This window comes from Anolis sagrei, chromosome 7 (assembly GCF_037176765.1).
Source record: "Anolis sagrei isolate rAnoSag1 chromosome 7, rAnoSag1.mat, whole genome shotgun sequence".
Taxonomy (NCBI): Eukaryota; Metazoa; Chordata; class Lepidosauria; order Squamata; family Dactyloidae; genus Anolis; species Anolis sagrei.
In genome coordinates this window covers 6,813,302-6,826,219 of record NC_090027.1, presented here as the reverse complement: position 1 = coordinate 6,826,219, position 12,918 = coordinate 6,813,302, and the positions used below count along the sequence as shown (strand labels likewise).

Sequence of the window (12,918 nt, the reverse complement as noted above, 5' to 3'; positions counted from 1 at the left end):
ATAAAAGGTGTGTGGTAGAGGTATACATAGTATAAGGTGTATGGAAAGTTTTAAAAAGATAAGAAATATGTTTAAAGATGTTTTTGATTCTTTTTTACTGTTAGATTGTATATAATATGACATACTCTTCTGTCTACGATGTTGTAAAAAGTGGGAAGAATGTATGCTTATGCATTTTGTTTGATAAATTTATAAATAAAAATTTTAAAAACTTCACAAAAAAAAAAAGAAACACAACCTCTGACGATGCCTGCCATAGATGTGGGCGAAACGTCAGGAGAGAATGTTTCTGGAACATGGCCTTACAGCCCGAAAAACTCACAGCAACCTAGTGATTCAAGCCATGAAAGCCTTCGACAATGCGTCCTGAGCTTTCTCTGCCAGAGTACTACACAAAATTATTACAACTCCCAGGATTTCGTAGCAATAGGCTGTGGCAGTCACAATGGTGTCAAACTGTGTTAATTTGACAGTTTAGATGCACTCATGGAAAACGGTTAGGGTGGTTTTGGACTAAGGACACTGGGAAAGCCGAGTCTGAATCTCCATTCAGTTGTGGAAAACAATTTTAGGTAAGCCACACTCTCTCAGCCTCAGAAGAAGCCACTCTGAATAAATGCAGGCAAATCCCATTGACGGATTTGCCTGCAGGAGAAAAATAACTCATGCAGAAAACGCGGGGTTTCTTTGGCAGTACTCACAACCTCCCTCCATTCAAAGCTTTCTTGGTGGAAAGATTGGAGACAAACACAAACCTCAACACAAACCTCAACACAAACCTCAACACAAACCTCAACACAATCTGGCCCATGTTGCCAGATTCTGAATCTTTGTGTTTGTGAACAGATTGCAAGGTAGAGAGGAAACTGAAGAAGGGTTTGCAGAAGGGTGGATCTTTTGCATTTTCAAACCATGCAAGCTCAACAAGCTGCAATTTCCTCACAGGTCTCAATCTCTCTGTGAGAAATCCTCCAGATGTTGTGTTGCATGGAAATGATGAACCCGGGTCAGCCATTCATACATGCTGCCCAATCTAAAACTCATTTTTTGCACCCAAAGCTATTACATGTCTTGTAAATCAACAAGCTGCAATTTCCACACAGGTTTTATTCTGTCTGTAAGAAACCACCAGCATGGAAACGATGGACCCAGGTCAGCCATTCACACATACATCCCAATCCAAAACCCGCACTTTGCAGCCAAAACTGTCAAGTGTCTTGCAAATCAACAAGCTGCAATTTCCACACAGCTTTCAATCTCTCTGTAAGAAACCCCCAGATTGCATGGGAATTATGGACCCAGGTCAGCCATTCACACATGCAGCCCAATCTAAAACTCGCTTTTTGCAGCCAAAGTTGTGAGTGTCTTGCAAATCAACGAGCTGCAATTCCCACATAGGTTTCAATCTCTCTGTAAGACATGCCCAGGTTGCATGGAAATGATGGACCCAGGTCAGACATTCACACATGCAGCCCAATCTAAAACTCGCTTTTTGCAGCCAAAGTTGTGAGTGTCTTGCAAATCAACGAGCTGCAATTCCCACATAGGTTTCAATCTCTCTGTAAGACATGCCCAGGTTGCATGGAAATGATGGACCCAGGTCAGCCATTCACACATCTAAAACTCGCTTTTTGCAGCCAAAGCTCTTAGTGTCTTGCAAATCAACAAGCTGCAATTTCCACAAAGCTTTCAATCTCTCTGTAAGAAACACTCCAGGATATGCCATGTTGCATGGAAATGTTGAACCCAAGTTAGGCATTCACACATGCAGCTCAATCAAAAACTCGCTTTTTGCAGCGAAATCTGTTAGTGCCTTGCAAATCAACAAGCTGCAATTTCCACACAGGTTTTAATCTGTAAGAAACCCTCCAGGATTTGAAATGATGGAAATGATGAACCCAGGTCAGCCATTCACACATGCAACCCAAGGTAAAACTCGCTTTTTGCAGCCAAACCTATTAGTGTCTTGCAAATCAACAAGCTGTAATTTCCAAACAGCTTTCAATCTCTTTGTAAGAAATACTCCAGGATATGCCATGTTGCATGGAAATGCTGAACCCAGGTTAGGCATTCACACATACAGGTTAATCTAAAACTCGCTTTTTGCAGCAAAAGCTGATGGTGTCTGGCAAATCAACAAGCTGCAATTTCCACACAACTTTCAATCTCTCTGTAAGAAACAGGTTGCATGGAAATGATGAACCCAGGTCAGCCATTCACACATGCAGCCCAATCTAAAACTTGCTTTTTGCAGCCAAAGCTATTAAGTGTCTTGCAAATCAACAAACTGAAATTTCCACACAGCATTCAATCTCTCTGTAAACAAAAACCCAGGTTGCATGGAAATGATGAACCCAGGTCAGGCATTCACACATGCAACCTAATCTAAAAGTCTTTGTAGCCAAAACTGTTAAGTATCTCGCAAATCAACAAGCTGCAATTTCCACACAGCTTTCAATCCCTCTGCAAGAAACTCCCCAGGTTGCATGGAAATGATGGACCTGGATCAGCCACTCACACATGCTGTTAAGTATCGTGCAAATCAACAAGCTGCAATTTCCACACAGATTTCAATCTCTCTGTAAGAAACTCCCCATGTTGCATGGAAATGATGGACCTGGATCAGCCACTCACACATGCTGTTAAGTATCTTGCAAATCAACAAGATACAATCTAAGTCTTTGTAGCCAAAACTGTTAAGTATCTCGCAAATCAACAAGCTGCAATTTCCACACAGGTTTCAATCTCTCTGTAAAATAACCCAGGTTGCATGGAAATGATGGACCCAGGTCAGCCCAATCTAAAACTCGCAGGCTGCATGGAAATGATGGACCCAGATCAGCCATTCACACACGCAGCTCAATCTAAAACTGGCTTTTTGCAGCCAAAGCTATTAAGTGCCTTGCAAATCAACAAGCTGCAATTTCCACACAGCTTTCAATCTCTCTGTAAAAAAAAAACCCAGGTTGCATAGAATTGATGAACCCAGGTCAGGGATTCACACATGCAGCCCAATCTAAAAGTCTTTGTAGCCAGAACTGTTAAGTATCTTGCAAATCAACAAGCTGTAATTTCCACACAGCTTTCAATCTCTCTGTAAAAAAACCCCAGGTTGCATGGAAATGATGAACCCAGGTCAGCCATTCACACATGCTGTTAAGTATCTTGCAAATCAACAAGATACAATCTAAGTCTTTGTAGCCAAAACTGTTAAGTATCTTGCAAACAACAAGCTGCAATTTCCACACAGGTTTCAATCTCTCTGCAAGAAGCTCCCCAGGATGCAAGGAAAAGGTAGACCCAGGTCAGCCATTCACACAAGCAGTCCAATCTAAAAGTCTTTGTAGCCAAAACTGTTAAGTATCTTGCAAAACAACAAGCTGCAATTTCCACACAGCTTTCAATCCTCTGTAAAAAAATCCCAGGTTGCATGGAAATGATGGACCCAGGTCAGCCCAGTCTAAAACTCGCAGGTTGCATGGAAATGATGAACCCAGGTCAGCCATTCATACATGCAGCCCAATCTAAAACTCGCTTCTTGCAGCCAAAGCTGTTAAATGTCTTGCAAATCAACAAGCTGCAATTTCCACACAGGTTTCAATCTCTCTGTAAAAAAACCCAGGTTGCATGGAAATGATGAACCCAGGTCAGCCATTCACACATGCTGTTAAGTATCTTGCAAATCAACAAGATACAATCTGTCATTGTAGCCAAAACTGTTAAGTATCTTGCAAATCAACAAGCTGCAATTTCCACACAGGTTTCAATCTCTCTGTAAGAAACTCCCCAGGTTGCATGGAAATGATGAACCCAGGTCAGCCATTCACACATGCAGCCCAATCTAAAAGTCTTTGTAGCCAAAACTGTTCAGTATCTTGCAAATCAACAAGCTGCAATTTCCACATAGGTTTCAATCTCTCTGTAAGAAACTCCCCAGGTTGCATGGAAATGATGGACCCAGGTCAGCCCAGTCTAAAACTCGCAGGTTGCATGGAAATGTTGGACCCAGGTCAGCCATTCACACATGCAGCCCAATCTAAAAGTCTTTGTAGCCAAAACTGTTCAGTATCTTGCAAATCAACAAGCTGCAATTCCCACACAGCTTTCAATCTCTCTGCAAGAAACCCCCAGGTTGCATGGAAATGATGAACCCAGGTCAGCCATTCACACATGCAGTCTAAAACTCGCTTTTTGCAGCCAAAGCTGCTAAGTGTCTTGCAAATCGGTTTCCTAACCTTGCAAAGCCTCGCCTTAGGAAATCCCCATCTCACATTGACTGCAATAATGTTCAGGACTCAAATTTGCAGGAAAATAAATGAATGAATGAGTTGCAAATCCACAACTTCCGCCTCGGAGAAAACAAGACTTTAATTCCTCTCTGAGGAAGAGGAAATGGGAAGGAAGAGGGGGGGAAAGGAAATGGAAGTGTAAACAAAATTGAGGTGGAACCAAGGAAGCAACAAGGGCAATCAATGGAGGATGCCAAAGGGGAGAAGGGAAATAGGGAATTAAATGGGAAATGGTGAGGATAAGAGGGGGCGGAAGTGGGCAATCCAGGCAGCGCCTCCTCCTCACCTGAGGAAGGAGGGAGGAAAAGGCGGGCCTGGGCCGCTCTTACCTGCCATGTTGGGCTCCCAATGGAGGCGGCGTCGGTTGCAGCGGGCCCTCGGCTTCCCCTTTGACCCGGAGGCCGAGGGGGAGAGGCCTAGCCGGGCGCGGATGGGCGCGGATGCCTTCCGGGGGGGGAGGCGGAGAGGCCGCGCTTCTCTCTGGGCTTCTGGACCTGCCTCCGCGCCGCCTCCCCCCGCCCTCCTCCCACTTCCGCCCTCTCTCGGGTTCCACTTTCAAAATGGCGCCGGCTCAGGCCTCCTCCCCTTCGTGACGTCACCTATAGAAAGGGGGCGGGACCTTAGGGAAAGAAAGAATCGAGCCACGCGATTGGCCCGCCTCGGCGCCGCCCGCCAGGCCTCCAGTGCGCAGGCGCGGAGGTGAAGCCAAGCCTTACTCTAGGACACGAGTCCTCATCAAACTTCACATATATCATAGAATCATAGAATCAAAGAGTTAGAAGAGACCTCATGGGCCATCCAGTCCAACCCCATTCTGCCAAGAAGCAGGAATATTCCATTCAAATCACCCCTGACAGATGGCCATCCAGCCTCTGTTTAAAAGCTTCCAAAGAAGGAGCCTCCACCACACTCCGGGGCAGAGAGTTCCACTGCTGAACGGCTCTCACAGTCAGGAAGTTCTTCCTGGTGTTCAGGTGGAATCTCCTTTCTTGTAGTTTGAAGCCATTGTTTCGCGTCCTAGTCTCCAGGGAAGCAGAAAGGAAGCTTGCCCCCTCCTCCCTGTGGCTTCCTCTCACATATGTATACATGGCTATCATATCTCCTTTCAGCCTTCTCTTCTCCAGGCTAAACATGCCCAGCTCCTTAAGCCGCTCCTCACAGGGCTTGTTCTCCAGACCCTTGATCATTTGAGTCGCCCTCCTCTGGACACATTCCAGCTTGTCAATATCTCTCTTGAATATGTATATGACAGATGCAGTATCAAAGATTTCAAAGGGACCCCTAAAGAAGGACAATGATATGTTACATGTTCCAGAGTAGGCAAACCAAACAATCACCACATTGACACTGCCAAAGAAACAACAAGAAATACTGTTTACCCACAAGCAGAAAGACATTACATATATTTGAAACCAACACATTCTCATTACTTCATTTCCAGATCACTAGACTGGGCCACAGCAACGCCTGGCAGGGGACAGCTAGTTATTATTATTATTATTATTATTATTAAACTTTATTTGTACCCCGCTAGCATCTCCCGAAGAACTCGATGCGGCTTACAAAGGCCAAGGTCTCAACATAACAACAGCAAAACAATAACAATACAATTCAAAGCAAATTAAAAACATAAGCAATAACAAAACATTACACAGTGAGGGCATTGGTTTCCAGGTGGAAGGCGGTCCCGGTCGGGATTGGCTTGACGCACCTTCCTCCTGGCACGTTTCTCTCTTTCGCCCTCCACTCATGCCTCCTCGAATTCTGTAGCACTGCTGGTCACAGCTGACCTCCAGCTGGAGCGCTCAAGGGCCAGGGCTTCCCAGTTCTCAGTGTCTATACCAGAGATTTTAAGGTTGGCTTTGAGCCCATCCTTAAATCTCTTTTCCTGTCCTCCAACGTTCCGTTTTCCGTTCTTGAGTTCGGAGTAGAGCAACTGCTTTGGGAGACGGTGGTCAGGCATCCGGACAATGTGGCCGGTCCAGCGGAGTTGATGTTGGAGGACCATCGCTTCAATGCTGGTGGTCTTTGCTTCTTCCAGCACGCTGACGTTTGTCCGCTTGTCTTCCCAGGAGATTTGCAGGATTTTCCGGAGGCAATGCTGATAGAATCGTTCCAGGAGTTGCATGTGACGTCTGTAGACAGTCCACGTTTCGCAGGCATATAACAGAGTTGGGAGGACAATAGCTTTGTAGACAAGCACCTTGGTATCCCTACGGATGTCCCGGTCCTCAAACACTCTCTGCTTCATTCGGGAAAATGCTGCACACGCAGAGCTCAGGCGGTGTTGTATTTCGGTGTTGACATCGACGGCAGTGTAGAAGAGGCCCGAGATGGGGATTTAAAGCCCAGCAGTGAAGATTGCCTTGTTAAAATGTTTTGACAAATAAAAACCACAACTTTTCGTAGAGTTCAATGATACTTTTGACAGTACAAGGCTATGGTATTAAAATGCAGATTTCCCTTGCTTTGGGGAGATGTATTTACAAATACCATTTCAAACAAAGATTTCCAAGCACAGGGGAGCAATTCTCCTAGAGAACAAAGCCGGCCTTGTTTTCAGAGCATCAGGGTTTAGGATCAAGCATCTTCCTCGCCTAATAATCTCCACTCTGGGAGATCTGACCTTTGTTAAAGCCCCTTGGATCATTCGCACTTCGGAACTGTAGATCCCAGCGTGGACATCCAATGCTTCTGAAAAAATGGCCCTGTTAAAGGTCAGTGAGTAAGAAAGCAGCCATGGCGTTGGTTTGACTCTTGCCAGGAATTCATATTTATATGTCAGTCCCCAGGTGGCATTTCCTCCCCTTTCCACTCACTTTGTGGATTCAAGCTGATTGTGTCTCTTGATGCATATCTGAATGTGTGCGTCCATATAATGATGTAACGCTCAATATAACATTTTGTTTTAGAAACCAGATTACCTTTTTTTTCCAAGTTACAAATCAACAGTATGCTTATAATAAGCCCAGACTAAAAAAAAAGACCACGGAGAAGCAGGCCTGGCAGACAGCGTGGCATGTAAGCGATCCAAAGCATTTTCCACAGCAGATCGGAATACACCACTGTTGCTTTCTTGGGTGGCTGCTGTAGAACTTGTCACCTTCTCCATTATGTTGGGGTCAAAATATCGGTGGCGGTCGCTATGTAGTTTTGTCTTTCATCATCAAGCTGGAGGGAAAGAGGTCACCTGCAGTATTCTTCATAGAATCATAGAGTTGGAAGAGACCTCGTGGGCCATGCAGTCCAACCCCATTCTGCCAAGAAGCAGGACAATCGCGTTCAAAGCAAAGCAAAGCAAAGCAAACATTCAATACCATAGACAACCTTTTGAGCTTGGTGTGTCAAAATTCACCAAAAAAAAAAAAAATACAGCATAACTCAGATGGAGTGTCACTTTGAGAGAAAAAAACGTAATAGCTTCCACTATTTCCAATGGTGGGAAATGGAACCCATAGCACCAGAGGTAGCACCTAGGTACCATAGCACCTAGGTAATTTTCAACGGTAAGCAAACAGTATTTTCGCCCCCCCCCCCCCAACCAATCATTGATATATATTTTCTGTTTGTCGTGGAAGTTCTGTGTGCCATATTTGGTTCAATTCCATCATTGGTGGAGTTCAGAATGCTCTTTGATTGTAGGTGAACTATACATCCCAGTAACTACACTTGCCGCACTTGCTCCCTTGCCTGGCCCGCTTTGGGTCTGGAGGCATGCCTGAAGACCCCGGCGTGTGCACCAAAAGTCACCTTTTCTCCTGACTTTCTCCTCAGCCATTGGGACCAAGAAAGAGACAGACAGACAGACAGAGGTGGAGATGCCCACCTTTCCTGAAGGTAGGCGCAAAAACAAAAGAGGGAGCGGAGGTGGGAGATACTTCCAGCCGGAGAGCTCTTTCTCTTTCTCTCTCTCTCTCTCCTCAATGGCTGAAGAGAAAGTCAGGAAAAGAGGCGACTTTTGGTGCGCATGCTGGGGTCTTCAGACACGCCTCTGGACCCGAAGCGGTCCAGGCACGGCAGCTCCGCCCCTTGGCCCACCTGTGGATTGGGGAGAGGAGAGGAGGCGGGTGGAGCGCCAGGGGATTGGGAAAGGGAGCCGGTCATGGGGAAGGGATTGAACGCGGAGAATGATTGAGCACCGGCTCTGCTCGTGCACCCGGTGGCTGGGTGGAGCAGGAACGAGCGGGGCTAGGCGAGGCTCAAGGGCCCGGTCCCTTTGGGAAGCGGATCACCCAGTAGCAAGGCAAGAAAGCCGAGGCTCCCCCCGGACTACTTTTGGGGGCTGAGGGGACGCTCCTCAAGTGGCAAGCGAGGGGCATTTACAGAGGCACCTCTGCGCCCCTGGCAAAAAAAAGTGTTCTGCGACCGCTTACTTTGCATAATGATGAGCCGCCCCTGCATAGCACACACTCTCGCCTCTTCAAGACTCCCTCACTTATCTCAATAAGGATGGTCAATTAGAAATCCATGACACCCCAGAACAGTAGATTGGATGATATAATAATAATAATAATAATAATAATAATAATTATTATTATTATTATTATTATTACTATATTTTTATACCCCGCCAACCATCTCCCCAACGGGACTTGGGGCGGCTTACAAGGGACAAGCCCAAAAATTACAATATATTCTGAAGGGAATGCAAGAGAAGTGCAACAATCAAGTAGGCAGGGCTGGAAATATTGTCATCAAAAGTATTGAGGTAGATAATAAGAGGGCCGATGTAAAGTGCTGAACTTAAAGTAGGGACAGGAAAATTACTGGTGGACTACTTAATCAAAAGCACACTGGAACATCCAGGTTTTTAGTTGTCTCCGGAAAGAGGACAAAGTGGGAGCCTGTCTGATCTCCCTAAGGAGGGAGTTCCAGAGGCAGGGTGCCACCACCGAGAAGGCCCTCTCCCTCGTCCCCATCAACCATGTTTGAGACAGGGTGTTGAGGGGGAGAGAGCAGTACCTCCCCGGATGATCTCAAGGTGCGCACAGATTCATAGGTGAAGATGCGATCGCGGAGATATCAGGTCCCAATGGTTGCTGTGGTTATGTGGTTGCCATTAATGGCGATCACAGGGCCCCAGAGATGCATCCCCTGTGACATTCCACTGCTCCCTGCTCCGCTGGCCAGAAGTGAGGTCAAAGATCCTCTAACGGCCTAACTGGAAGTCCCGGAACTAGATGCTCTGTTCCGGAGTTCTGTTGTTTGACCTACAGACCTCAGGCAGAGTGTCTATACTACACTACAGCAAATGTTTCTTCCTTGGCTCCTGCACCTGGCCGTGTAGGAGTTGAGGATGAAGTGTCTTTGGCATGTGGCCCCATACTTCTCTGTATGCGGCCACACCATCAAAAATGGTGAAGTGTGTCAGTGCTGACACGCATGTCATAGGTTCACCATCACGGCCATAGACACACAACATATCTAGACAGACACCCAGAGGCTATTTAACATTCCAGCTTCTGGCCACCAGGCGAGCTGTCGCTTCACCATCCCTTTGTGACACTGATGATGTAATTCCTCATTCTTTGCATACTTGCTGGAGATTTTTATGGCCTTGTAAATCAGTTAAATTAGCCTCCCCACATAAGTGATACCTAAATTTCCTACTTGATAGGCGCCACTGTCTTTTGGGCTGCAAAGGTCGACAGCAAGCTACACAAGTTTGGTCAGAAGTTCACTCCGACCCAGGCTGTCTTCGAACTCATGACCAGTAGTGATCTTAATGCAGCTGACTCCCTTCAGGAGGAAATTAAAAACGTGGTTGTGGGATCCAGCCTCTGTTTAAAAGCCTGCAAAAAAGCCTGCAAAGAAGGAGCCTCCACCACACTCTGGGGCAGAGAGTTCCACTGCTGAACAGCTCTCCTGAATGAAAAGAGTTCTACTGCTGAACAGCTCTCCTGAATGAAAAGTAATGCCTCCACCTTCGTAACTCCTCAACAGATGGCAGTACTGGTATGCAGCAGGTACTGGCTTGTTCAGTAGACTCTCCTCTACAGTTCCATTTTGGTGGGAAGCCTTAGCATTGAACAGTTGTGTTGTTAAAGTGCAAAGTATGGAACCCTGCGAAGATGGTTGGTCAATGCAACTTAAGCAACGTGCAGTCATTGAATCCTTGACAACAGAAGGTGTCACTCCAAAGGAGATTCACCACAGAATGCAAGCCGTTTATGGTGATTATGTTGATGTGAGTGTTGTGCGTCATTGGGCGAGTAAGTTTAAAGATGTTGAGGTGGGAACATCTGACTTGTGTGACAAAGAGTTGGACGTCCTGTGACAGCAACCACCGAGTTTCACATTCAAAAGGTTGACAGATTGATTCAAGACAATCGTCGTATCAGAGATAAATTTCAAGCATAATTGACATTTTACAAGAACGTGTGGGTCACATTATTGCTTTGCTAGGCTATTGTGAAGTCTCAGCCTAGTTTTACCCCTCTGTTTATTTCCCTGTTTGCTCCCTGGAGGTGGACTGTTCCATTCTTATAAGTTTTAGAGTAGGACAGTGGTTCTCAACCTTTCTAATGCCGTGACCCCTAAATACAGTTCCTCATGCTGTGGCGACCCCTGACCATAAAATTATTTGTGTTGCTATTTCATAACGGTTTGGGACCACCCTACCTGCGTGACCGTATTGCTGTCTACGAACCCACACGTTCACTCCGATCATCGGGAGAGACCCTGCTCGTGATCCCGCCCGCGTCACAAGCACGCTTGGTTGGGACGTGAGACAGGGCCTTCTCTGTGATGGACCCCCACCTCTGGAACACCCTCCCGAAAGACCTCAGACAAGCCCCTACATTGGCAGTCTTCAGGAGGAATTTGAAGACCTGGCTGTTCCAATGTGCCTTTCCAGGCTAGGAACCCCACTACCAAATCCCAGAAGCACTTTAGCAGATCCAATATCACCGCACTTTGCACACCGTACTTATATACTATAATCCCATATCCCCCCGACACATCAGCACTTTTAACCCTGTACCCCACTCTGGTCGGCTCAGCTTTTAATAATGTCTTAACAATGTATATTGTTAATTGTTGCTTTCTGCTTAACTGTTTTTATTTGCTAGGTATTGTATGTTGTATTGTTGTATTGTTTTGGGCTTCGGCCTACTGTAAGCCGCATCGAATCCTTTGGGAGATGCTAGCGGGGTACAAATAAAGTTATAATAATAATAATAATAACTGCAATTTTGCTACTGCTATGAATTGTCACGTAAATATCCAATATGCAGGATGTCATAAATTGAAAATAATTAATGCATAGTGATTAATCACAAAAACAATATGTTTGGGGGAGTATGAACAACAGATGATGGTATTTGCAGTACCTTCAACCAATTCCGCTCTGACCCCTTGCCAACGAGGCGGCCTCGTGACCCCTCCGAAATGGTGAGGCGACCCCCCTGGGGGTTGTGACCCCCAGGTTGAGAACCGCTGGAGTAGGAGCTTAGGATCCCCCTAGAGACCGAGCTCTGTTGGTTCAGCCCATTCTGGCTCAGAGCTTGGTGGAAGGACTTTTTATTCCATTCTTCTTTGACAGAGCTTGTAGTAGTTAGCCAGAAAGTGTCTAGTCTGGCTTGGCGGTCTAGAACAGGCAATCCTTAGCACATATTTGCCTCAGAGACCAAAGTTTATAGATGTACATGCCAAAGACCTAAGCAGTACATGTCCTGGAGTTTATAGATGTACTACTTTCCATAGAAAATAGATGTATATGCCTCCATAGAGTATAAAGGAATATAGATAGTATTTGCCCAATGAGTATAGAAGTGTATGCCTTATAGATTAGAATTGTACCATCATAGAGAGTACTTACTTCATAGAATATAGTTTTGTTCTTTACCTCAGAGTTGTACCTTATACCTGTACCTTACTATTCTAATTCTATACCATCAAGAATCAAACTACACTTTTGTATACCTTGTTTGGATTCACCTTGATTATTCAGTAAACTTGATTGGTTAAATTTAGTCTCGTCTCTAGAGTTTTATTTTGGAGGTATTAAAGTACATATAGGGCATACCGATGGTCATTGGGAAAATAGCCGGACATGTATAGTTTTATTTACTTATTTTTTACTTTATTTGTATACCGCTCTTCTCAGCCCTTAGGCGACTCAGAGCGGTTAACAACAAACAGCAGCAGAAATTCAATGCTAGATTCATACAAACCATATAAAAACAATTAACAGAATAATGCACTAAGCAATTAACATCAATAAACATCAATAACAACTCATTAGCATCTCATAACTAAAATCATAATCCAAGCTCGTCATCCGTTGTTCCGATTTCCTATAATTCATTATAATTCATTGCACTGCCTATTCAAATGCCTGTTCAAATAACCAGGTTTTCACTTTCTTCTGAAATGCCATTAATGAGGGAGCCGATCTAATGTCTGTGGGAAGGGCATTCCACAGCCGAGGGGCCACCACTGAGAAGGCCCTGTCCCTCGTCCCCGCCAACCGTGCCTGAGTTGCTGGCGGGATTGAGAGCAGGGCCTCCCCAGAAGATCTTAAAGTCCTAATGGGTTTGTAGGCGGAGATGCGTTCGGATAGGTAACTTGGGCCAGAACCATTTTGGGCTTTATAGGCCAATGCCAGCACTTTGAATTGTGCCCTGTA

The 12,918-nt window shown here is 45.5% G+C and overlaps 1 protein-coding gene across 1 annotated transcript in view; it reads right to left on the bottom strand.

Annotated features, from left to right (window-relative positions):
* Positions 1-4,844, bottom strand: part of PPP2R2A (protein phosphatase 2 regulatory subunit Balpha) — a 75,111-nt gene extending 70,267 nt beyond the window's left edge. Inside the window, exon 1 of the mRNA XM_067470676.1 lies at positions 4,619-4,844. Within this exon, the coding sequence (XP_067326777.1) occupies positions 4,619-4,625 (7 nt within the window). The 5' untranslated portion in view covers positions 4,626-4,844. The remainder of the gene's footprint in view (positions 1-4,618) is intronic.
* Between the last annotated feature and the right edge of the window lie 8,074 nt (positions 4,845-12,918).